Source organism: Oncorhynchus nerka, linkage group LG10 (genome assembly GCF_034236695.1).
Source record: "Oncorhynchus nerka isolate Pitt River linkage group LG10, Oner_Uvic_2.0, whole genome shotgun sequence".
Lineage (NCBI taxonomy): Eukaryota > Metazoa > Chordata > Actinopteri > Salmoniformes > Salmonidae > Oncorhynchus > Oncorhynchus nerka.
The window spans coordinates 13,868,133-13,895,434 of NC_088405.1; the positions used below are offsets into that span (position 1 = coordinate 13,868,133).

Consider the following 27,302-nt stretch of genomic DNA (forward strand, 5'->3'; position numbering starts at 1 on the left):
AACACACTGACTCTTCTCTCTCTCTCTTTCTGTCAAACACACTGGCTCTTCTCTCTCTTTCTTTCTGTCAGACACACTGGCACTTCTCTCTCTCTTTCTGTCAAACACACTGACTCTTCTCTCTCTCTCTTTCTGTCAAACACACTGGCTCTTCTCTCTCTCTTTCTGTCAAACACACTGACTCTTCTCTCTCTCTCTTTCTGTCAAACACACTGGTTCTTCTTCTCTCTCTCTTTCTGTCAGTCCCTTCGGCCCTCAGCCCTCCATTTGTGAATTCACACGCTCATATGCCATATACACAAGTGTCCCTATGCTGAGGGAGTGAAAATTATGGAGGGTGTATTAGACCCTCCGATAGCCACTTCAAAGGCTTCAGAGCGATGTGGAATCCCATAACGCACCACATTATTTTTGAGTTCGCACAATTTCACAAAAAAACAATGGAGAGGCGTAATGGAGAGCCACCTCTACTTGTTTGTGTCTGATTTCAAGGCTTGAAACACGTAGCAAATGAAATGTTGAACTGATACTGATGGTTATATATTGTAAAAGGACAGGGGGAATCTGAATTTCATGCTCGTTCTATTACTTTAGTTGATTCTGTCTGGGACTTATTTCCATTGTTAAATCATGGAGGATAACACGCAATACAGTCTGGGACTTATTTCCATTGTTAAATCATGGAGGATAACACGCAATACAGTCTGGGACATATTTCCATTGTTAAATCATGGAGGATAACACACAATACAGTCTGGGACATATTTCCATTGTTAAATCACGGAGGATAACACACAATACAGGACATATTTCCTTATTTCTGTCTCCGTCTGTGTCTGTCTTTTCTATGTCTGTCTTTTCTTTGTCTCCGTCTCTGTCTGCCTCCGTCTCTGTCTGCCTCCGTCTCTGTCTGCCTCCGTCTCTGTCTGTCTCCATCTCTGTCTCTGTCTGTCTTTTCTCTGTCTGTCTTTTCTCTGTTTGTCTTTTCTCTGTCTCTGTCTGTCTTTTCTCTGTTTGTCTTTTCTCTGTCTCTGTCTGTCTTTTCTCTGTCTGTCTTTTCTCTGTCTCTGTCTGTCTTTTCTCTGTCTCTGTCTGTCTTTTCTCTGTCTCTGTCTGTCTTTTCTCTGTCTCCGTCTGTCTTTTCTCTGTCTCTGTCTGTCTTTTCTCTGTCTGTCTTTTCTCTGTCTGTCTTTTCTCTGTCTGTCTTTTCTCTGTCTCTGTCTGTCTTTTCTCTGTCTGTCTTTTCTCTGTCTGTCTTTTCTCTGTTTGTCTTTTCTCTGTCTGTCTTTTCTCTGTCTGTCTTTTCTCTGTCTGTCTTTTCTCTGTCTCTGTCTGTCTTTTCTCTGTCTCTGTCTGTCTTTTCTCCGTCTCCGTCTTTGTCTCTCTCCCTGAAATATGTAACTAAGGAAACACAACAGCTTTATCTCTGTTAGAATTGTAACTGAATTCTACAGGTACACTTGCACAGTCATGATGGTATTTATTGAGCCAGATAGATATTCAACATCTCCTTTACCTTGTCTCCTTGATCGCCTTTCTGTCCTGGAAGTCCTGCCAAGCCTGGTAGACCTTGATCACCCTACAAAGAACAAGAACATTTAATTGATGTAATTTACCTGAACTAGCTTGCTAATGACTGTCCGTCCACACATTAAAAACTCCCCAAAGACATGAGAAATTCCCCAAGGTACCCCTCTGTCTGAAGTCTGCTGTCAGAACACTTCCATGGACATTAGTGGAACCACCTCTGGAGATAGCGGCCATGCCTCAAACAAAGCAACTACATATTTGTGCCAAATTACTGCTAATAAGCTTTTATTTCCTGCCTTTGGTTGGCATCCAAGAAAACCCATTGGCATAAATGTGCTTTAATTTGGTATTTATTTTCTTGTTTAATACATTTGGTGTCAGCAGTGGGATATCTGAATGCATGGTTCCATTAGAACAGAACACTAAAACCCATTAGGATTATATTTGCTGTTTGGACATATTGTATGCAGCTGAGGATTGTTCATCTCCGATCTCCTATATCGAGGTTGAGTTGAGTATTGATAAGTGGTCGCACGATTTGCTAGCAACAACATTGAGTTGCCACCAGTCGATACTTGACGTTCTGAAAACGCTTACCTGTACCTATTTTAGTCCTGTACAACAAGAAGTCCTTCCAAAGGGTGCTGAAATTCATACTTTTACTAAAAATGTTTATCGAATACAATGGCACCCTATTCCCTATTGGCCTTGGTCAAAAGTATTGCACAAAACAGAGAATAGAGTGCTGTTTGGGACGCAGGATATTTCTATGGACTGTACCTTCTCTGCTGAACATTGACATCTGTCACTGCTGGAATGCTGGACCCGCTGGACCCGAGCTGGCTGGACGGGCTGGGAGAGCATCCGGGGGAGCTGGCCTGCTCCATCTGTATCCAAGGGATTGGGAGTCACCCCTCCAGCACCAGGGCCCTCCCTGCTAGGCTCACACTGTAGGATCAATACAAAGATTTACAGTTGGGATTTTTACTATTCTGTTGCCTTACAACCTGGAATTAAAATAGATTTTTGGGGGGGTTGTATCATTTGATTCACACGACATGCCTACCACTTTGAAGATGCAAAATATTTTTTATTGTGAAACAAACACAAAATAAGACAATAAAACAGAAAACTTGAGCATTCATTACTATTCCCCCCCAAAGTCAATACTTTGTAGAGCCACCTTTTGCAGCAATTACAGCTGCAAGTCTCTTGGGGTATGTCTCTATCTAGCCACTGAGATTGTTGCCTATTCTTTAAGGCAAAACTGCTCCAGCTCCTTCAAGTTGGATGGATTCCGTTGGTGTACAAAGTCATACCACAGATTCTCAATTGGATTGAGGTCTGGACTTTGACAAGTCCATTCCAAGACATGTAAATGTTTCCCCTTAAATCACTCAATTGTTGCTTTAGCAGTATGCTTAAGGTCATTGTCCTGCTGGAAGGTGAACCTCCGTACCAGTCTCAAATCTCTGGAAGACTGAAACAGGTTTCTCTAAAAAAAATGGCCCTGTATTTAGCGCCATCCATCATTCCTTCATATCTGACCAGTTTCCCAGGTCCTGCCGATGAAAACATCCCCACAGCATGATGCTGCCACCATCGTGCTTCACTGTGGTGTTCTCGGGGTGATGAGAGGTTTTGTGTTTGTGCCAGACATAGCGTTTTCCTTAATGGCCAAAAAAGCTCAATTTTAGTCTTGTCTGACCAGAGTACCTTCTTCCATATGTTTGGGGAGTCTCCCACGTGCCTTTTGGCGAACACCAAACGTGCTTCCTTATTTTTCTTTAAGCAATGTCTTTTTCTGGCCACTCTTCCGTAAAGCCCAGCTCTGTGGAATGTATGGCTTAAAGTGGTCCTATGGACAGATACTCCAATCTCCGTTGAGGAGCTTTGCAGCTCCTTCAGGATTATCTTTGGTGTCTTTGTTGCATCTCTGATTAATTCCCTCCTTGCCTGGTCTGTGAGTTTTGGTGGGCGGCCCTCTCTTGGCAGGTTTGTTGTAGTGCCATATTCTTTCCATTTTATAATAATGGATTTTTATAACCGAACCCTGATCTGTACTTCTCCACTCCCTGACCTGTTTGGAGCTCCTTGGTCTTCATGGTGCCGCTTGCTTGGTGGTGCCTCTTGCTTCGTCATGTTGCAGACTCTGGGGCCTTTCAGAACAGGTGTACATATACTGAGATCATGTGACAGATCATGTGGCACTTGCACACAGGTGGACTTAATTTAATTTGTTAATTAGTTCTGAAGGTAACTGGTTGCACCAGATCTTATTTAGGGGCTGACTACATATACACGCACCACTTTTCAGTTTTTTAAATTTTTTTTATTGTTTGAAACAAGTTTTACATTTTATTTCACTTCACCAATTTGGACTATTTTATATATGTCCACTGTTTAGACACATTACTCTGCTATTTAAGGGCCAGTTTCCTGGAACCACCTTAAGCCTAATCATTTCATGTTGTTATTCAATTATGTTTTCTAGTTCACTTGAACTTGAGTCCAGGGCTAGACAGAATTTTGGTCTAGAAAGCAATGTAAAATCTCCATTGAAAGTGCTATTTAGTTTAGGAGTAGGCTTAATTTGGGTATAGGAAACCAGACAATTATAATACAACACATGTTGAAATGCAGTTCTCAAATAGTCTGAAATGTAATAACAGTACAGTACCACTACCGTATTTATAATCAGTTAATGTCCAATGATTCATTGACCCAGTGAGATACCTTAATTACTGTGGAACTAGATGACTGTCCCAGGGGAATGAGGAAAGGACAATACTTAAGGTTTTCAATGCCAATACATTATTTCCTACCATATTGACTGAGCCCCAATACTGAAACTCAATGCACACTGAGATAACATCCTGGTTATGGATATATATTATAACTGTCAGAGGCCAAAGGTGAGAGGTCACTGAAACACACTATTTCCAACCATATAGACCACATGTGACCTAGCACATTGAATCAACATAACCCAACACTCACTGAGATGACAACATGGTTATGAATACATGTAGGCCTAACTGTCAAAATGTCAAAGGTCACTTCTCCTTTTAAACACAGTTAGCAGTCCAAATTGCACGCTTTTTCCTATGGGCTCTGGTCAAACGTAGTGCACTATACTGGGAATAGGGTGCTATTTGGGATTCATCCACAGTCTGTAAGGTCACTCTCCATTGACCTGGTCTGCAATATGATCTAACAGAAGAATATCTATCTATCAATCTATCAATCAAATGTATTGATAAATCCTGTTTTACATCAGCAGCTGTCACAAAGATATGCACAGTAATTTGGATAAGATGTCCCCTATGGAAGAAACATCCTTCAGTTGGGTAGTTTTCAAGAAGGACAAACACAACTCAACCAGATTATGTTACATATTGCCCTTAAATTTAAATATCGACCAAGAAGCCAGTTCCACTGCTTTAAAAATATATATTCCCCTCTTACAATTGGCTCATTCACCCCCCTCCACTCCCCTCACTCATTCATCCCCCTAACTATTCCCCAGGTCGTTGCTGTAAATGAGAACGTGTTCTCAGTCAACTTACCTGGTAAAATAACAGATAAATATATATTTTTATTTAAAAAACATAATCTGGGACTGATTTAGATCTGGGAAAGCAGGTGGGTGCAATTAATTATCAGATAGAACAGAGAACTAGAAGTACTCCGGAATTCATAGGGTAAGAATTTAATAACCCTGCTCTACTGTATATCAAGCCACGTCGAAGGTCTCATGTATGTCCTAAAATGTGTACTGTACATAAAAGGAGTGTAAAATATTTTACCGTAGATCCTGCCTGCTCACAGCAGTTCTCCATCTCAGCCAGGTATGGGTCACAGTAGATCAGGATTTGTTGCAGTTCGATCTGGAGAGAAAGACATCTGTTAGGGACATTATGATGATTCAGATATAGAGAAAAACTAACTTTTTAAAATGCTAACAATGTATATTTTGAAATATGAAACTTGTTTCTTTGACCGAAACTAACCAACCCCAGCAAACCAAAATCGGTTCTGTGAAAGTTCCCAGAACATTTGTTTGTTCGCGGCAAATGTTCTTTTAGAATGCTTGTATAAAACATTTGCCTGATGCTTCAAGAACATTCAAGATCTTTCTTCAAGTTCTTTAACAGGTTCCCAGAATGTTTCATTAGGTTGTGGGAACAGTCTGGTGGGAACTTTTGGGGACATCACAAAAGATATGTTCCCCAAACACAAAAGCTGTCCAGTTGGGCCTCCGCTTCTAGAATGGTTCTTTAAGGGTGCAAAAAACATGAGATATTACAAGTACGTTCCCAGAACACATTTCCTCTGTTCTTTATAGGTTCCAAGAATATTTCATTAGATTGTGGTAACACTGACTGGTCAAGAGATATGTTCCCAAACACAAAAACTGTCCAGTTATGCAAACATTCAGTTACCACATAAAATGTTATTTGTCACATGCGCCCGAATACAACAGGCCCGTCAGGAAGTCCAGGATCCAGTTGCAGAGGGAGTTGTTAGTCCCAGGGTCCTTAGCTTAGTGATGAGCTTTATGGGCACTATGGTGTTGAAAGCTGAGCTGTAGTCAATGAACAGCATTCTCACATAGGTATTCCTTTTCTCAGGTGGGAAAGAGCAGTGAGGAGTGCGATTGAGATTGCATCATCTGTGGATCTGTTGGGGCTGTACGCGAATTGGAATGAGGCTAGTGTTGCTGGGATGATGGTGTTGATGTGAGCCATGACCAGCCTTTCTAAGCACTTCATGGCTATCGACGTGAGTGCAACAGTTCGGTAGTCATTTATGCAGGTTACCTTCACTTTCTTGGACACAGGGACTATGGTGGTCTGCTTCAAACATGTAGGTATTACAGACTCGGTCAGAGGTTGAAAATGTCAGTGAAGACACTTGCCAGTTGGTCCGTGCATGCTCTGAGTACACGTCAAGGTAATCTAGCCTTTCCGATGTGAGCAACATCTGTTTAAGGGTCTTGCTCACATCAGCTATGGACAACGTGATCACACAGCTGTCCAGTTTCCATTTGTAGTCCGTAATAGTTTACAAGCCCTGCCACATCCAACGAGCATCAGAGCAGGTGTAGTAGGATTCAATCTTAGTCCTGTATTCACGCTTTGCCTGATTGATGGTTTGTCTGAGGGCAAGCGGGATTTCTCATAAGCGTCTGGATTTGTGTCCCGCTCCTTGAAAGCAGCAGCTCTAGCCTTTAGCTCATGAGGATGTTGCCTGTAATCCATGATTTCTGGTTGGGAAATGTACGTACTGACACTGTGGGGACGACGTCGTTGATGCACTTATTGATGAATCCGGTGACTGAGGTGGTATTCTCCTTAATGCCATTGGATGAATCCCGGAAAATATTCCAGTCTGTGCTAGCAAAACAGTCCTGTAGCGTAGCATCCGCGTCATCTGACTACTTCCGTGTTGAGCGAGTCACTGGTACTTCCTGCTTTAGTTTTTGCTTGTAAGCAGGAATCAGAAGGATATAATTATAATCAGATTTGCCAAATGGAGGGTGAGGCAGAGTTTTGAATGCATCTCTGTGTATGGAGCAAAGGTGGTCTAGAGTTTTTTTTTTTTCCTCTGGTTGCACATATGACATAATGGTAGAAATGAGGTAAAAAGGATTGCCTGCATTAAAGTCCCCGGCCACTAGGAGCGCCGCTTCTAGATGAGCATTTTCTTGTTTGCTTATTGCCTTATACAGTTCATTAAGTGCTGTCTTAGTGCCAGCATCGGTTTGTTGTGGTAAATAGATAGCTAGGGAAAATATAGATGAAATCTCTCTTGGTAGATAGTGTGGTCTACAGCTTATCATGAGGTACTCTCCCTCAGGCGAGCAATACCTTGAGACCTCTTTAATATTAGACACCAGCTGTTATTCATCTTACCAGACGTATCTGTTCTGTCCTGCCGATGCATGGAAAACCCAGCCAACTGTATAAAATCTGTGTCGTGGTCCAGCAACATTATGTGCAAAATAAGTTACAAACAATGCGAAAAAACACACAAAATAACACAGTTGGTTAGAAGCCTGTAAAATGGCAGCCATCCCCTGCGGCGCCATTCCCATGATGATGGTTTTGGAATCGTGCATGGCCATGCAATCTTGGGTGAACGGGGAGTACAGGTGGGGACCAAGCATGCACCCCTGAGGGTCCCCCTTGTTGAGGATCAGCGTGGCAGATGTGTTGTTGCCTACCCTTACCACCTGGGATCATCCTTGTAACATCAGGTGAATGTGTTTTGTACCCCAAAAGAAACATTGTAGAATCATCTACATAACTGGACAGTTTGTTGTTTTGGGAACATATATTTTGTGATGTACCCTGTCATGACGTTGGCCTGTGGGTAACCTTTTAGTGAATGTTAGGAGAACGTTACCTGTGGGTAAGGTTTATGACCTCCCCCCATAAATACCTTTCTCCCTTGCCTATCTCTTGACTCATAGAGAGGAAAGGAAAGGAACCATATTTCGGTAATAGAACCAGTTGAAAATATGCGTTGGTACTTCATGAATATGATGTCAGTTCGGTTGTCATCTGAGACATTATGACTGATGACAGGACGACCTAAACAGTATCTGGGAAAGTCTACACATTATAGTTATCAGATTCACATGGAATTGTTGTGCAATTCAAATGTTTAAATATACAATTATTTGTGAAAAGATTACATGTAATTTTAGCTTCCAAATTAGATATTTGGGTTTTCATATTTTACGATATAAAGCCTTGACGAAAATGTAACCTCCTGTTCCGAGGACGATTGTTCTTCAAATCTTCCCGCTCTTTCACTCAAACCCAACCCCCGTCCTTTGTGTAACCAGCTGTCATATCTGTTCCGTCCGCTAGGGACGTTATCCTTTATGACATCATTTGTAATCAATGTATGATTCATTCTGTGTATATGTAATTCTGTGTGATTAGTTAGATATTTAGTAAATAAATAGTTAAACCCAATTTTGTATTGCTGATTCAACTTGTAAGCCAGGGTTCGTGAAGATAACCAAGAATTTACAACTTTCAGATGAGACTGAAATAAGGTGACGATTAATATTGACTGCTATTGATGTAAAATATTACTAGGTCTTTAAGAGTTTATTCGGAAGATAACAGCTCTATAAATATTATTTCATGGTGCCCCGACTTTCTAGTTAATTACATTTACATGATTAGCTCAATCAGGTAATATTAATTACGAAGAAAGGATTTTATAGAATAGTATGTCATATCACTTAATCCGGCATAGCCAAAGACACGACAACCCTCAATGATCCCACCAGACTGTTCCCACAACCTAATGAAACATTCTGGAAACCTTTAACGAACAGGCTAAATGTGTTGTAGGAATGCTCTCGCAACATCAGGCAAATGTTAAACATTCATCACCATGAATGGACCGCTTTTGTGTAACAAGAACATTTGCGACAACCTAACAAATGTTCTGGGAACTTTCACAGAGCCAATTTTGGTTTGCTGGGAAATTTATTTATTTATTAATTAAATTATTTCATTACCTGGAAGCCCAATGAGAACTATTGAGGAATGTTCTGTGATGATTGTTACAGGTGTTGTGCACAACATTTTAGTGAATGTTAGGAGAATATTCCAACAAAATTTCATTAAAATATTTTTGAAAAATAAAATATTTTGTTATCAAAAGGATGTTATTATCCAGGGTTAGATAAAACCCTAACTAGAACTTAATGGGAATCTTAGCTAATGTTCTGGGAATGTTTCCGGTTTGCTGGGACCCTTCTAGACATTGCCCTTGAAGGCAACCATATATAGTTACTGTATGTTTAAAAGTATAATGTCGATCTCATGGACTGTCAGTCATGCTCCGTCTATGAATTTCAGAACGGTTATATTTCCAGATTGTGGCTTTAGGCCTAAACGTACATCTACAGGCCGTCCATCCTCCACCCGGGTTGTAATCAGCGTATATCCGCTGGGGTCGATTTCATCCTTCTCGTCTGTCAGCCTCCTCTCTATTAGTTTACAGTCCATGTAAACGGAGACGATGCTGCTCTGGACCGCCACACCCAGCTTGTGCCATTGGCGGTCAAACAGGGTGTGCAGGTCTCGGCTCTTAAAGGTGTAGTGGAGGCTGTTCTTCAGAAGGCCCCGGGCTGAGAACTCCACTGCTCGTTTAGCACCGTCCAACACTACAGACACCTGAAGATAGAGCCGGAGGACATTAAGACATTATATTGTCTCATAACAAGTTATAAAGCTTTATACCTGCCGGTAAAGTGTTGCCTTCCATTCATTACCATTACCATCAGGGTCATGGTAGATACAAGCATCAGTCATGGCATGAAAACGTTGATCAATTAACCAATGGTTAACCAACCGACAGACCGACCTACTGACCACACGGCCCACCGACTTGACTGACCTACCAGCCAACGGACCTACCATCCAACCAGCCGATGGACCGACTGACCTGCTGGGCGAACTGGCAGAGTGAGTGAGCGATCGACTGATCAGTCAATCAACCAACCAATAAATCAATATAGATCCAAACCCAATTCAATGCTATACATCCAGACATCATGAATATCCTTATAGTGGACACTCAGACCTACCTGGGTACCCCCCGTCTGGTCGAATATCTGCCACAGATACCAGCGGTCTTTCTTAGTGGTTTTCCTCAGCCGGAAGGTGGTAACTAGAGAATATTCACTGGACAGACCATTGGGGAACACCAATCTGAAATAAAAAATGTACATTGTTCGAGCTGCATATTGTGAAATTGAATCACAAAAATATATGAAACTTAACAATGGGCCTAACAGTGAAAATATTGTTTCGAACTTTCAGTCTTGGTTGGAAGAGCATTAATAGCTGACGTAGAAGATTTTACCCATAAAATTAGCATTTAAATTTGCAAAATGGACTGTCAAAAATAAACATTCAGAATGAATAAGAATAATCATGCTGGATGTCTTATAGCTTTCTATGACTGTGTAGTAAGAAAACCAATCAACTTGAATCACTTGACAACGTTCTTCTATAGCCCCCTAGCACAAAATGGCCGCTTACATATAAAGCTAGAATTTTATGCCAAACATGATTCATCAGCCAGATTACATTCAGCATCCCTGTCATTCCAAATCGAATAATCAGTTATTCAAACTTCAATTACATTCCTCTTACTTCACATACAGGTCTAGACTAGAAAACACAAGACCATGGCTAACTACAGTATATAGTATACTACAGTATACTACAGTATATAGCTTAGAAAGAAAACATTGTTATAAAGAGAAAATGCAAAATGGTAACAAAGAAGACAAGGCGATATGTTTGTTAACCCAGACGTTTCAGCTCAACACTGCTGGCAGAACATTTCTAGCACATTGTGAACACTGAATGTAATGGGGATGGTACCACCAACATACAGTGGGGAGCAATAAAATGCAAATTAATTACTTAAAAATGATACAATGTGATTTTCTGGATTTTTGTTTTACATTCCGTCTCTCACAGTTGAAGTGTACCTATGAAAAAAAATTACAGACCTCTACATGCTTTGTAAGTAGGAAAACCTGCAAAATCGGCAGTGTATCAAATACTTGTTCTCCCCCACTGTAGATGAAACCTCATTCATTACAGAAACACTAACACTATTCCTCTTCCATTTCTTCACTGATACTTCTCTCCTCCTATTTCCTATTTCCATCCTGTTGAATCAACACTTTAACCCCTCAAACTGAACCTGGGACTCAGATTAGACTATAGTAATGCATTAACAGCTAAAAGTGAAGCACCAGAAACACAATCTTTCAAGTTTAGCAGAAATCACAATGATGCAATGACAAGGCCATTCGAAGACATGGGGAGAGAAAGAGAGAGAGGAGAGGACAACAGAGAGAGTGGAATAGAGATGGAGAGAGAGATCAAGGAAGGAAGGGAGAGAGAGAGAGAGAGAGAGGTGGGGGAGATGGAGAGAGACATTCAGCAAGCGACACAGAGAAAGGGAGGAGAGAGAGAGAGAGGTAACTAAAGAGTAAGCGAGAGACTAAGCTCACTTCAGATAGGCCGGAAATTAGTTCTCCTCTTCATAGCTCATGACCTATTCTCTCAGAGACATACCCCTCCTGCCTTGTGTGTCCCTTGAATTCTCACAGAACGTTGACACAGCATACGATTAAAATATATATGCAGCGAGGTTAAAGCCACAGAAAGATCAAATGCTTTCTGAGGGTAGGCGAGAGAAAGAGAGAGACTGGGAAGGTGAATCGTCGCCTTGGGGCAAAAAGAGAACATTTATATTGCAATTCAACGGAGAGAGATGAGCAGGACTATTCATAAAGCTAGAGGTTTATTCCCTGAGATTCCACCTAAAAGAATGATTTGGAATTCCTGCATAAAACAGCAGAGATCCCATCTGGGCACAGACGGCAATTCCACATCTATTCCACGTTGGTGAAAACAATACTGATTCAACCAATGTGTTCCCAGTGGGATAGTTATGTGTACGGAATAAGGAGAGAGATACATTGAAGGAATTAGACTAATTGAACCCAGAGAGGGGTCTAAAACATGTACTTTTAATTTCCATCGAACCTTTAATATCACAGGTCTCACTGAGCTGCAATCTGTTCTCCAGGGGAGAGCTGTTCTTCACGGTGCAGGACCTTGCAAAAGTATTCACCCCTCTTGGCATTTTTCCTATTTTGTTGCCTTACAACCTGAAATTTAAGTCCATTTTTATCTGAATTTTATGTAATGGACATACACAAAATAGTCCAAATGAGTGAAGTGAAAATGAAAAAAATAACTTGTTTTAAAAAAAACTGAAAAGTGGTGTGTGCGTACGTACGTATTCACCCCCTTTGCTATGAAACCCTTGTGCATCTTCAAAGTGGTATGCATGTTGTGTAAAACAAATGATACAACCCCCCCACAAATCTATTTTAATTCCAGGGTGTAAGGCAACCAAATAGGAAAAATGCCAAGGAGGGTGAATACATTCACAAGCCACTGTATTTCTATCTAATGTTAGTGTGTGTAAATGAGCCTGTTGAGGTCATTTACACACATTATCTACACTGGAACACTTGAACCCTAAGGGTTAGAGGTCAAGGGTTATACGTTACTGACACCACCCCGCACCCGCCCTCCTCCACAGCTTACCATCTGAGGCTCAAACACATGCTCCTATCAAGTGGAGTTGGTTTTTGAACAGCGTTTGCTTTCCCCCCCAAGTCCTCTCCTTTCTGAATGCCAGTCCAGTTGTGCCAGTCTAGTGGTGCCTGTCCAGTTGTGCCAGTCTAGTGGTGCCTGTCCAGTGGTGCCTGTCCAGTGGTGCCTGTCTAGTGGTACCTGTCAAGTGGTGCCTGTCTAGTGGTGCCTGTCTAGTGGTGCCAGTCCAGTTGTGCCAGTCTAGTGGTGCCTGTCTAGTGGTGCCTGTCCAGTGGTGCCTGTCTAGTGGTACCTGTCAAGTGGTGCCTGTCTAGTGGTGCCTGTCTAGTGGTGCCTGTCCAGTGGTGCCTGTCTAGTGGTGCCAGTCTAGTGGTGCCTGTCCAGTGGTGCCTGTCCAGTGGTGCCTGTCCAGTGGTGCCTGTCTAGTGGTGCCTGTCCAGTGGTGTCTGTCCAGTGGTTCCTTGTCCAGTGGTGCCTGTCCAGTGCTGCCTGTCCAGTGGTACCTGTCCAGTGGTGCCTGTCTAGTGGTGCCTGTCCAGTGGTGCCTGTCCAGTGGTGCCTGTCTAGTGGTGCCTGTCCAGTGGTGCCTGTCTAGTGGTGCCTGTCTAGTGGTGCCAGTCCAGTTGTGCCAGTCTAGTGGTGCCTGTCTAGTGGTGCCTGTCCAGTGGTGCCTGTCTAGTGGTACCTGTCCAGTTGTGCCAGTCTAGTGGTGCCTGTCTAGTGGTGCCTGTCCAGTGGTGCCTGTCTAGTGGTGCCTGTCTAGTGGTGCCTGTCTAGTGGTGCCTGTCTAGTGGTGCCTGTCCAGTGGTGCCTGTCCAGTGGTGCCTGTCTAGTGCTGCCTGTCCAGTGGTGCCTGTCTAGTGGTGCCTGTCTAGTGGTGCCTGTCCAGTGGTGCCTGTCCAGTGGTTCCTTGTCCAGTGGTGCCTGTCCAGTACTGCCTGTCCAGTGGTACCTGTCCAGTGGTGCCTGTCTAGTGGTGCCTGTCCAGTGGTGCCTGTCCAGTGGTGCCTGTCTAGTGGTGCCTGTCTAGTGGTGCCTGTCTAGTGGTTCCTTTCCAGTGGTGACTTTCCAGTGGTACCTGTCTATGAATCCTCTAGTTCAAAACTAGGACCCTTTGTTTTAGCCTCTGGTCTAGAAGTGTTTCATTTGATGAATATTTCTCATTCACCTACAAAAAGATTGACCGTCAAAATATTGATTTAAAAATGTTTCCCTCTTACTGCTGGGGGGTTGTGGGTAGAAACAAGGTACCACTTTAGTGACAAAACTTTCTGAAAACTATTTTATTTGTCCTCTTCTTTCACTCTTTGACAAAGTGAGTCTGACAGAAATCTAATCATGGATTCCAAAATGACTTGCATCGTCAGCTCGTGTTCAAGAAACAAACAAGAAGCACAACCAGATCAAGCTCGGAACGAATATGTTACCTCGTTGATGCATAGACTATGAATATGCAAACAATCAAAGAAAGTGTGAACACAAGCACTTTCTTTCAAACTCAAAAGTGTGTGGGTGGAATAGAGAGAGAGAACAAAGAATAGAAAGAGAGAATACAGAGAGAGAACAAAGAATAGAAAGAGAGAATAGAGAGAGAGAACAAAGAATAGAAAGAGAGAATAGAGAGAGAGAACAAAGAATAGAAAGAGAGAATAGAGAGAGAGAACAAAGAATAGAAAGAGAGAATAGAGAGAGAGAACAAAGAATAGAAAGAGAGAATAGAGAGAGAGAACAAAGAATAGAAAGAGAGAATACAGAGAGAGAACAAAGAATAGAAAGAGAGAATACAGAGAGCGAGAGAATAACCCCAGTTGGAAACAATGAATTTGCAATTTCACTGATGTGTTCAGTGGTATCATAAGAGACAGAATATTGAGAGAGATAAAAAGAAAGTTAAAAAGAAAGATAGAAATTGTACTTACATTACAGGGTAGAATACAGTAACACACTGAGACTTACATTACAGGGTAGAATACAGTAACACACTGAGACTTACATTATAGGATAGATTACAGTAACACACTGAGACTTACATTACAGGGTAGAATACAGTAACACACTGAGACTTACATTACAGGGTAGAATACAGTAACACACTGAGACTTACATTATAGGATAGATTACAGTAACACACTGAGACTTACATTACAGGGTAGAATACAGTAACACACTGAGACTTACATTACAGGGTAGAATACAGTAACACACTGAGACTTACATTATAGGATAGATTACAGTAACACACTGAGACTAACACTACAGGGTAGATTACAGTAACACACTGAGACTAACATTACAGGGTAGAATACAGTAACACACTGAGACTTACATTATAGGATAGATTACAGTAACACACTGAGACTAACACTACAGGGTAGATTACAGTAACACACTGAGACTTACATTATAGGATAGATTACAGTAACACACTGAGACTTATATTACAGGGTAGAATACAATAACACACAAACTTATATTACAGGGCAGAATACAGTAACACACTGAGACTTACATTACAGGATAGACTACAGTAACACACTGAGACTTATATTACAGGGCAGAATACAGTAACACACTGAGACTAACATTACAGGGCAGAATTCAGTAACACACTGAGACTAACATTACAGGGCATAAAACAATAACACACTAAGACTAACATTACAAGGTAGAATACAGTAACACACATACTTATATCACAGGGCAGAATACAGTAACACACTAAGACTAACATTACAGGGCAGAATACAGTAACACAGTGAGACTTACACTACAGATACACACAGATATAGAAATGGAACACCTCCAAACCCACTCATGAATAGACAACAACACAACCATCCAGTAGCACCATCCATAACTCACTGACATAGCACCAACATACAAAATAGTGTGTGCACCACAGACATACAGCACCACAGACAGACAGACAGACAGACAGACAGACAGACAGACAGACAGACAGACAGACAGACAGACAGACAGACAGACAGACAGACAGACAGACAGACAGACAGACAGACAGACACCACCACAGACAGACAGACAGACAGACAGACAGACAGACAGACAGACAGACAGACAGACAGACAGACAGACAGACAGACAGACACCACCACATACAGACAGCACCACAGATAGACAGGCAGACAGACAGACAGGCAGACAGACAGACAGACAGACAGACAGACAGACAGACAGACAGACAGACAGACAGACAGACAGACAGACAGACAGACAGACAGACAGACAGACAGACAGCAGTGGTACTTGATTTCATTTTGAACTCCAGAACCTGTCATTGAGCTTGGCATACAGACACAATGTACAATCACACAGTCCACTAAGAGAGGAGAGATCCCTCCATCTCTGTGGAACTGTATTAATCACACAATCAGTCCACTAAGAGAGGAGAGATCCCTCCATCTCTGTGGAACAGTATTAATCACACAATCAGTCCACTAAGAGAGGAGAGATCCTACTCTGGGTAAGTATCAGTTTGGCCTGGGAGCTGCCAGATGGACAGAACATTAACCAGGCCCAGAAAGTCGAGCCCCTCTGCCTTTCCTGAGTAAAGAGAGAGATGTTTGGAGGTTGTGGTGGTAGGGGGAAGGAAAGGGAGGAGGGGAGGAGGGGAGGAAAGGGGAGGAGGAAGGAAAGGGGAGAAAGGGGAGGTCCTCTGCACCTCATGCTGTCCCCCCTACCTCCTTCTCAAGTCCCCCTCCACCGGACCTCCCAGCTGACAGGCAACATCACCTGTCAAAGTACTCAGATAATTGGATGAATGCGGTGTCTCGCCCTCTCTCTCCCCCTCTCACACACACTCTCTTCCCTCGCCCTCTCTCTCCCCCTCTCACACACACACTCTCTTCCCTCTCCCTTCTCTCTTCCCCTCTCTCTCCCCTCTCACACACACTCTCTTCCCTCTCCCTTCTCTCTTCCCCCTCTCTCTCCCCCTCTCACACACACTCTCTTCCCTCTCCCTTCTCTCTTCCCCCTCTTTCTCACCCCCTCACACTCTCTCTTCCCTCTCCCTTCTCTCTTCCCCCTCTTTCTCACCCCCTCTCCCCCTCTCACACACTCTCTTCCCTCTCCCGTCTCTCTTCCCCCTCTTTCTCACCCCCTCTCCCCTCTCACACACACTATCTTCCCTCTCCCTTCTCTCTTCCCCCTCTTTCTCACCCCTCTCCCCTCTCACACACACTCTCTTCCCTCTCCCTTCTCTCTTCCCCCTCTTTCTCACCCCCTCTCTATCTCTCGCTCTCTCTCTCTTGAGCTCTTTTCTTCTCCCGCTTTATCTCTCTCAGCATCGATCTCTCTCTCCCCCTTCCCCCCTCCCATTTATCTGTCTGTCTGTCTGTCAGTCTCTTTCCTCCCCCTCCCCTCCCCTCCCCTCCCTCCCTCTCTCACTCTCCCTTTCTCTCTCTGTTTCTCTGTCTTCCTTCACTCTGATCTCCTTCCAACAGGTTCAGGCACAGCAGGCCAGCCCAGGCCATAGAGGAGGAAGAGGATATACAGGGACTGGCTGGAGAAACATGTTGCCTCAGTGATTCCTCTCACTGACCAGAGAGGACAGGACAGTGAGTGTGTGTGTTTACAGTTGTGTAATGTACTGTAAAACACAAAGAATATCCTGCGTCTTGTCTTCCCCAGGAGGACGACAGGTCAGGTCGTTCTTTAGCAAAGCCAAAACCATACGGATGGAACAATGGATATTGTGAAAAGCACTGGTCTTCCTAAACCAGCTGGGGAAACCGTCCCACTGCTGCCACTAAACGTGCGGGGTATCGTCCATCCATCTCATAGACATCTCGTTGTTACACACTTTCATTTGATAAGATCCTATATAATGTGAATACTGCTTATCATTCCAGTTCTACTGATGATTCCACATGAGTCTCTGCAGTAAAAAACAAACAGGTTACATTGTAGTCATTTAGCAGACACTCTTAACCAGAGAGACTTACAGTAGTGAGTACATACAGTGCCTTGCGAAAGTATTCGGCCCCCTTGAACTTTGCGACCTTTTGCCACATTTCAGGCTTCAAACATAAAGATATAAAACTGTATTTTTTTGTGAAGAATCAACAACAAGTGGGACACAATCATGAAGTGGAACGACATTTATTGGATATTTCAAACTTTTTTAACAAATCAAAAACTGAAAAATTGGGCGTGCAAAATTATTCAGCCCCCTTAAGTTAATACTTTGTAGCACCACCTTTTGCTGCGATTACAGCTGTAAGTCGCTTGGAGTATGTCTCTATCAGTTTTACACATCGAGAGACTGACATTTTTTTCCATTCCTCCTTGCAAAACAGCTCGAGCTCAGTGAGGTTGGATGGAGAGCATTTGTGAACAGCAGTTTTCAGTTCATTCCACAGATTCTCGATTGGATTCAGGTCTGGACTTTGACTTTGCCATTCTAACACCTGGATATGTTTATTTTTTAACCATTCCATTGTAGATTTTGCTTTATGTTTTGGATCATTGTCTTGTTGGAAGACAAATCTCCGTCCCAGACTCAGGTCTTTTGCAGACTCCATCAGGTTTTCTTCCAGAATGGTCCTGTATTTGGCTCCATCCATCTTCCCATCAATTTTAACCATCTTCCCTGTCCCTGCTGAAGAAAAGCAGGCCCAAACCATGATGCTGCCACCACCATGTTTGACAGTGGGGATGGTGTGTTCAGGGTGATGAGCTGTGTTGCTTTTACGCCAAAAATAACGTTTTGCATTGTTGCCAAAAAGTTCAATTTTGGTTTCATCTGACCAGAGCACCTTCTTCCACATGTTTGGTGTGTCTCCCAGGTGGCTTGTGGCAAACTTTAAACAACACTTTTTATGGATATCTTTAAGAAATGGCTTTCTTCTTGCCACTCTTCCATAAAGGCCAGATTTGTGCAATATATGACTGATTGTTGTCCTATGGACAGAGTCTCCCACCTCAGCTGTAGATCTCTGCAGTTCATCCAGAGTGATCATGGGCCTCTTGGCTGCATCTCTGATCAGTCTTCTCCTTGTATGAGATGAAAGTTTAGAGGGACGGCCAGGTCTTGGTAGATTTGCAGTGGTCTGATACTCCTTCCATTTCAATATTATCGCTTGCACAGTGCTCCTTGGGATGTTTAAAGCTTGGGAAATCTTTTTGTATCCAAATCCGGCTTTAAACTTCTTCACAACAGTATCTCGGACCTGCCTGGTGTGTTCCTTGTTCTTCATGATGCTCTCTGCGCTTTTAACGGACCTCTGAGACTATCACAGTGCAGGTGCATTTAAACGGAGACTTGATTACACACAGGTGGATTGTATTTATCATCATTAGTCATTTAGGTCAACATTGGATCATTCAGAGATCCTCACTGAACTTCTGGAGGGAGTTTGCTGTACTGAAAATAAAGGGGCTGAATAATTTTGCACGCCCAATTTTTCAGTTTTTGATTTGTTAAAAAAGTTTGAAATATCCAATAAATGTCGTTCCACTTCATGATTGTGTCCCACTTGTTGTTGATTCTTCACAAAAAAATACAGTTTTATATCTTTATGTTTGAAGCCTGAAATGTGGCAAAAGGTCGCAAAGTTCAAGGGGGCCGAATACTTTCGCAAGGCACTATACATGTTCATACTGGTCCCCCGTGGCAATCAAACCCACAACTCTGGTGTTGCAAGCACCACACTGTACCAACTGAGCCACACAGGACTGTCACAGAGCAGAGCAAGTAGAAGTGAAGAAGAGTCCTATACTCCAATGTTCAGCACAGGTTAACTCTCAGAGGGGTGTAGGGGGGAGTCCAAACATAAAGTAGGAATTCATACCAGTATATATACCACAGTAGCATCATATACCTGTATATATACCACAGTAGCATCATATACCTGTATATATACCACAGTAGCATCATATACCTGTATATATACCACAGTAGCATCATATACCTGTATATGTACCACAATAGCATCATATACCTGTATATATACCACAGTAGCATCATATACCTGTATATATACCACAGTAGCATCATATACCTGTATATATACCACAGTAGCATCATATACCTGTATATATACCACGGTAGCATCATATACCTGTATATATACCACAGTAGCATCATATACCTGTATATATACCACAGTAGCATCATATACCTGTATATATACCACAGTAGCATCATATACCTGTATATATACCACGGTAGCATCATATACCTGTATATATACCACAGTAGCATCATATACCTGTATATATACCACGGTAGCATCATATACCTGTATATATACCACAGTAGTATCATATACCTGTATATATACCACCGTAGCATCATATACCTGTATATATACCACAGTAGCATCATACACCTGTATATATACCACGGTAGCATCACATACCTGTATATATACCACAGTAGCATCATATACCTGTATATATACCACAGTAGCATCATATACCTGTATATACACCACGGTAGCATCACATACCTGTATATATACCACAGTAGCATCATATACCTGTATATATACCACAGTAGCATCATATACCTGTATATACACCACGGTAGCATCATATACCTGTATATATACCACAGTAGCATCATATACCTGTATATATACCACAGTAGCATCATATACCTGTATATATACCACAGTAGCATCATATACCTGTATATATACCACAGTAGCATCATATACCTGTATATATACCACAGTAGCATCATATACCTGTATATATACCACAGTAGCATCATATACCTGTATATATACCACAGTAGCATCATATACCTGTATATACACCACGGTAGTATATCACATGACCAGGTCTCTACACATACAAATCATTTACAGGTGTGACACTGTTTCCCCCCCTGCTGTTGACCTTAAATCAATATGACTTAGTCCTTCATCTCTAGACAATCTATTAAAATGGCTTTTCAAAAAACCATGCACCTTAAACATCACCGGGAGGCCATACATACATAGCAGGGTCGTCCCAAATGGTACTCTATTCCCTATATAGTGCACTACCTTTGCCCAGGTCTGTAGGTAATACAGTGCCGTTTGGGACGCACCCTTTCAAGCTATAGCCACCAGCGGTGGCTATCTTTACCCTTGAGTAAAAAAATGGTCCTCCCTCAAATCAGAATGTATATCAATATTCTGTACAAATTATTCTACACGTCTTGCAGTAGCGTAGTCCATCTCGGTTTGCCCTTGTTAACCAAAGCACATGGAATTATCTGTGTAGGCTGGATCAGGGTTCACCCCATGTCTCTCTCTCCCTCCCTCTCTCTTTTTCTCTCTTTCCCTCCCTCCCTCCCTCTCTTTCAGCTATCTCTCTCTGGCATCTCTCTCTTTCTTTCTGGTCTCTCTCGCTTTCTTTCTGGTCTCTCTCTATCTCTCTCTGGTCTCTCTTTCTCTCTTTCTGGTCTCCCCCTCTCTGGTCTCTCTCTTTCTGGTTTCTCTCTCTCTCTCTCTCTCTCTCTCTCTCTCTCTCTCTCTCTCTCTCTTGCATATCTTTCTCTCTCTCCCTGGTCTCTCTCTCTCTTTCTGGTCTCCCTCTTTCTGGTCTCTCTCTTTCTGGTCTCTCTCTCTGCTATCTCTCTCTCTCTCTCTCTCTTTCTGGTCTCTCTCTGTCTGTCTTTCTCTGTTCTCTCTCTCTGGTATATCTTTCTGGTCTCTCTCTTTCTGGTCTCTCTGGTATCTCTTTCTGTCTCTCTGGTCTCTCTCTCTGGTCTCTCATTTTCTGGTCCCTCTCTCTCGGGTATCCTTTCTGTCTCTCTCTCTCTTTCTGATCTCTCTCTCTTGATGACACGAGATGTCATCCTGCAGTGAGCCAGCGTGGAACCTCAGTTTATTCCACATATCAGCTGAACAGGAGGCGGACAAACCTACACCCTGAGAAAATATTTGTTTGCTGCAACGGAAATCAGATATCATCCTGGCTTGTTTTCAAATCCCAGGCCAGTCTATGCCATGTGGGGGACTGATTTATGTGAGTGAGTTTGTCCATTTAATAGGTGGATAAACTCTCTAAACAACTCTGTGAATGTTGTGCAGTATGTCTCTCCTTCAGAGTCTATAGAGATCCATTGGAACAAGCTGGACAAACAGAACCGAATCAGGTGGTTCGCTTGAGGTAATATCTCTCATGATAGACTATAAACCCCAGCACGTCCATGACCTCACCTCTGGTTCTCACATAATACAAACCACCAACATATATTTATCTTTGACTTACAGTAGCTCAAGTAAAGCACAATGCATCCATTAGTATAACCACTAGTACACTTAATGTAGTAAAAGTCCATTAGTACATTCATGTAAGCCTACTCTCGTGTCTCTATAGTATATCTCCTAAAGCCAGAGCCTGTTTCAATAAAGTGTTCAGTCACACAGCCTCTACTCTGACTGGCAATTCCAATTATCTCAAGTAAAGAACACTACGCGGCCATTAGCTTGATCATTAGTACACAACCTACAGATGTTAGATCTTAACTTGATCACCCTGTTGCAGGAGAACTAGAACGTGTAGTGCATTTGATATTTTAAAAGGATTCTGAAGTTTGAAATTTCCACTTTGAAATTTCAGACTTTATTCTTTATCACAAAAATGTATCAACCCCTAAAAAAGCATCCATTCATTATAATCCACAATATAATGATTCAGATGTTCCTGTTGCTGCAGGATTCTTCTCCTGCTGTAGCAAACTGGCTCAAATGAAGATCCTACACCTGTGCTGTACTGTATGCTGTTAAGCCAGAGCTTAATGGAAACCGCTCCAACAGAGCACAGCCACATGGCCTGAGGGATCAGGACTTCAGTCAATTCCAAAACAAAGCAACATGATCACACACTGACTGACAGACTCGTACAGTAACTAGTGCCCAAATAGACCTGGCCAGACTACCTTCTAGTCACACCCAAGATGTCCCTGACCCAGCAGGCCCATCTCAACTCACTCTGTGTACGATGTCTCCCTCCTCTAGCTATCAGTGAGCAGTTAGTTTCAATGAAAGGAGAGGGAACAGAGGAAACACACAGACTTGACGCTCAGCGACTAGAGAGATAACGCCCATTTCATGGATACTAGCAAGCTTTGGCGAACAACAAAACTGCTGTCATGCATACTGTTTGAAGGATACACCCGTGAGGGGAGATCTGAATGACTCGATCTGTGATTATCTCAACAAGTGTGAGGCCAGAGTAATGAAACTACCCCCCAGTCACACCCAAGTGTCCCCCTGGCCCAGCCTGGCACTACTCACTCTGTTGGCTTGATGAGGGGGCTGCTCCCCAGCCGGAATGATGGCCGCTCCTCTGTCACTGCCCCCTTTCTCAGGAGAAACTTTTCTGTCAAATCAAAACCTGAAAGAAAAGAGACAACAGGACGAGAAGGGCTGGTTTAAACTCAGGAAGTCTGCTTCACTGACATAGATTCAGCCTCGTCCTGAGCTGGAATAAAAACACTTTCTATGGAGATGATCTGTGCTCAGCAAACTGGCACTAGGTGTTACAAGGTGTTGTTTTAAACTCCAGCAACATGGATTGAGTCTCGACTTTCTAGATTTACATCAAACTCCTGTCCAGTTTGATCCATTCCTATGGGACAATATAGTTAATTTATGCATAATTACTTCAAAGACAATAGATTTGACCATCAGTGCTCCCTAAAACAAATTGGTGCACGTCTGTTAGCGCAGGCTCAATTACAGAGTATTTCTGTTCTGTGTTACATAACCTGTGAACATATTCATGTTTTTCACGACACGTCTGAGACATGAACGTTATTACCCCCCTGGATCAGAGCCAAACAGATTTGTGTGTCCTAAATGGCACCATATTCTCAATATAGTGCACTACTTTTGACCAGAGCCCTATGAGACCTATGAGCCGTGTTCAAAATTAGTGCACTATGTTGGGAATAGGGTGCCATTTGGTATGTAACCATTGAGAGAGAGATGGATTTATTTCAATTGAGGAACTTGTACACCATAACACTGTAATTCTTACCGGTGAATTCTGGCTGTGGACCATTTAAACTGTAGGAAAACAGGTCCTTGTCTACTTTCAATGGAGGACATCTAGAGTTGTCTAGAAAACAGGGATAACATCATCAGCCATACAAGGTTCATATTCATGGAAGTAAAAATGAAGATGCAGACAGCAAACAAGTGCAGAATACCTTCTCAACACTTCAGTCATCAAAGACGAAAACGTTGAGATCTGATATCCGACAGCGAGATTGAGGACTTGGCACATAACCATTGGTTGATGTGCACAGCAGGACTGCAATATAGTAGTTAGCCTGTGACGTGACCAGTGTCTTTCCATGTGGAGGGGCACTTCAGTCACTCACCACATCAGTGGTTGTTAGTCATCACTACCACCCATTCATTAAGATGCATCCGCATCCCCAATGGTACCCTATTCCTTATATAGTGCACTAATTTTGACCAGTGCCCTATGGGGAACAGGGTGCCATTTGGGCCGCAACCTAACACAGCCCAGACAGGGATGTAGAAGTGTTGTTAATTAGAGGTGGTGAAAGAGACCTAACTATAACTGGGCTCAACTTTGACCCTTTTTCTATTGAGCCATGTTTCCTCTTGGAGACTGGGGCACGGCTACGGGGTCGTGTAGCAAAACGTTTCACAACATCGAGCAATGGAAAACACGAACGGGTGTTTCTTATTAGACAAGTTCAAATAATACCACTTCCCAGTTTGTCTTTTTGGGACGGTTTTCTTCAGTTTCGTGCCAACTGAACATGACCCAGACCGTATACTGTAGCTAAAACTGCAAACAAATGACTTGCCATGTTCCTGTCTGCCAAATCTGACCATGATCATCTACTGTGACAACACCAATGTTAGCCCAACGTTATTGGAAGGGCGTGCTAGTACCACTCAAAAGTCAACTCAAACAGGTAGCAACAACCTGTAATGTAGTTATCTTTTAGCTATATGTATTTCAAGGGATGTAAACAATACTGCCTGTTTCAGACAATATCTTGAGCACAGCCACATAGCCTAGCCTAGTGCGTGCTATGAAATATACATTCCAAAACTGTGTGTACCACATAGCTCCCAAAATGTCTTCCCACTGTAAACTAAGCCTAAGGAGAGTGTCTGTGAGATCAAAGTCATCTTGGTGTTGGTGACAGTGTCCTTACATGCCACAGGAGGTTGGTGGCTCATTGGTAGCCTAGCAGTTAGAGCATTGGGCCAGTAACTGAAAGTCACTAGTTGAAATACCCATGCCGACAAGGGGAAAAATATGCTGATGTGCCCTTGAGCAAGGCACTGATCCCTAATTTGCTCCAAGGGTGGCTTATTACTATGAGAGACCCTGTAAAACAACACATTTCACCGGACCTACCTGGTGTATGTTGTTTTATGACAATAAAACATGTTATTTTGTTATGGAATGGTATCTAACTCATCAATCACAGGGTTTCCATGTGTTTGGTACCATTCCATTCACTCCATTCCAGCCATTATTATGGTCCTCCCCTCAGCAGCCTCCTGTGTTAGATACATACCTATTCTTTCGTTCAATGCCATTCCAACAGTGCAGGGAATGGTTTGTGCGATCCAGAGGAAAGCTGCCCATTTTAACAAGCAACTCATGTCTTCTCTGATGCAAGAGAAAATACTCCTTCAAAACCTAAAATAAAACACAAGTTAGTTATTCAAATAGTACGCCTACATCTTACAGTAACATATGAATGAATTCCATACATTTGTTTTGAAATGAATTATATTAATGAAGTATGTGAAGTATTAGTAATCTATTACACAGAAAACTGTAAAATGAGATGCGCCTTTTCTACCACATAACGAAAAGTGTGTACTGCAAATGTAATGTGTGTCGTATCACAGTTGAAAATAACCAATGCTCCGCTGCAGACCTCAACTGAAGGCGTGAGAGCAAGGTGCGACAGGTCCACTGCAAGAGTTGCTGCGTTATTATGGCGCAATCATATCACCAGGAAAATAGGCTAAACAGAAGAGTCACGCTTTGTAGGCTATACCAAACTGAAACAAATAGAATGGGGTCGGCTATGTAGAACTAGTCTAAATTATGAATTTGAACCTGAACATAACTGTCCCGGGACAGTATGACACAGATCACGTTCATAGTGAGATGAGATCACGCGCATGATGCCAACTGACAAAATACAACTTCGATGGAGAGATGCCAAATTCCTCAAACGTGCCAATCTCACAATTCAAACCAGTGATAATGTCTGTCGGACATTGAAAAGCGCCACAGCTGCAACTCAGATTGTTTGGAACTAGCGGACCAGACATTCCATGGTAGTGTATTCCATTTATGCGGTATTCATATTTTCACATTTTCAAGGCTCCTCAATCATTAAATATACTTACCAAATTACGCGTAATTATGCATTCCGTTCACTGCAGCCTAATACGGTTATTGCGAGCATATGGACAAACTGCATGCTACACAAGTGTTACACACAGTATAGCCTATTTACACGAACATAACGGAATGTTCATACATCATTTCGAGTGACTGAAGCCGTCCCGTAAAGACAGACAAGTTCCAGAACATGAACTAAAGCTGTGCGCAAAACCACTAAAGTGCCAAACTACGACAAGGCTAGACGCACTAACCAAGGACCCCTACTTATAAGTTCGTATCGATACATGGCATTACAGAGGAGGATTTCAAGCAGCCATTATTATTCAACCTGTAAATTATGAATATCAAACCAAACCGGTCTACTTACAATTGGTGAGAAAGTTTCCTCCAGCATAAAAACGCATTAATCCATGAACGTTTATGAACGCATGTTTGGAAAAATAGTCGGTTGCTAATCCAAAGTACACTTGTAAAGAAATAAAAGTGAGAATGGGATCTCTTACTAGATCCTCGTGTCCTTATTAGTCGCACCGACTGACTGACCCTCCCACTTTCTCATTAGGCTACTGGAATGCATGGAGGACCCCAAGTCCGCCACCGGTGGAGGCATTACAATGGAAACGCTCCACAATTTGGAAGAGAAAACAATATTTATGAATGAGAAAATAATGTATTTAGCTATGAGATTATTGTTGTTTGACTGAGAACATCACATACTGTAGTACATCATTCATGTGAAAATAAACTGGTGCTCAAATTATGTAATGAGTAATTCAATTATTTTCATGATCTTTTCTGTTTTCTTCCATCCACACTGTGTTAAATTAGAATTGGGAACCAAACATTTCCTCTGCCAACAATAATGTTCATAATGTATGGATTAAATATTGATTTATTGATCGAGAACATGAACTGGTGATGAAATACAGTACTTTGCTAGCTATAACCTTCAACTCAATGTTGCCTGATAGTCAATATTATGGGTTTTCTTGGTGAGTTTGATCACCACCTTGAATTGTACCTATGCTTTGCTAGATAGTTCCATAGGAGTTGGGGTCTATTTTAGTCTCAGACTCAAATGCCACAACAGAATGTTTTGTAATCTCCTTGAGGATGGGGCTAAAGGGCTCATGTAGAGTATTACACCAAGTTAGAATGAACCCTATGGTGCTGAAGGGCTCGTGTAGAGTTTTACACCAAGTTAGAATG

General features: G+C 42.3%; 1 protein-coding gene across 1 annotated transcript; it reads right to left on the bottom strand.

Moving 5' to 3' along the window:
- LOC115116771 (collagen alpha-1(XIX) chain) lies at positions 1-26,638 on the bottom strand. The gene is made up of 9 exons (XM_065022812.1): positions 26,461-26,638; positions 25,246-25,370; positions 23,715-23,795; positions 22,970-23,069; positions 10,151-10,274; positions 9,462-9,737; positions 5,340-5,420; positions 2,311-2,478; positions 1-1,579 (listed from the first exon to the last, which is right to left on the bottom strand). Exons 2-9 carry the CDS (start codon positions 25,331-25,333, stop codon positions 1,481-1,483), a joined length of 1,017 nt encoding a protein of 338 aa, XP_064878884.1. The 5' UTR covers positions 25,334-25,370; positions 26,461-26,638; the 3' UTR covers positions 1-1,480.
- Between the last annotated feature and the right edge of the window lie 664 nt (positions 26,639-27,302).

Excerpts from the sequence above, each read along its gene's own strand:
- LOC115116771 (XM_065022812.1), bottom strand. The coding sequence starts at position 25,333 with ATGAGTTGCTTGTTAAAATGGGCAGCTTTCCTCTGGATCGCACAAACC. Across the intron at positions 10,275-22,969 it reads CCCCTCATCAAGCCAACAGA|ATTGGTGTTCCCCAATGGTC; the intron begins GTGAGTAGTGCC and ends TTTTTATTTCAG. Across the intron at positions 5,421-9,461 it reads AGGATGGACGGCCTGTAGAT|ATCGAACTGCAACAAATCCT; the intron begins GTACGTTTAGGC and ends CTTTCTCTCCAG.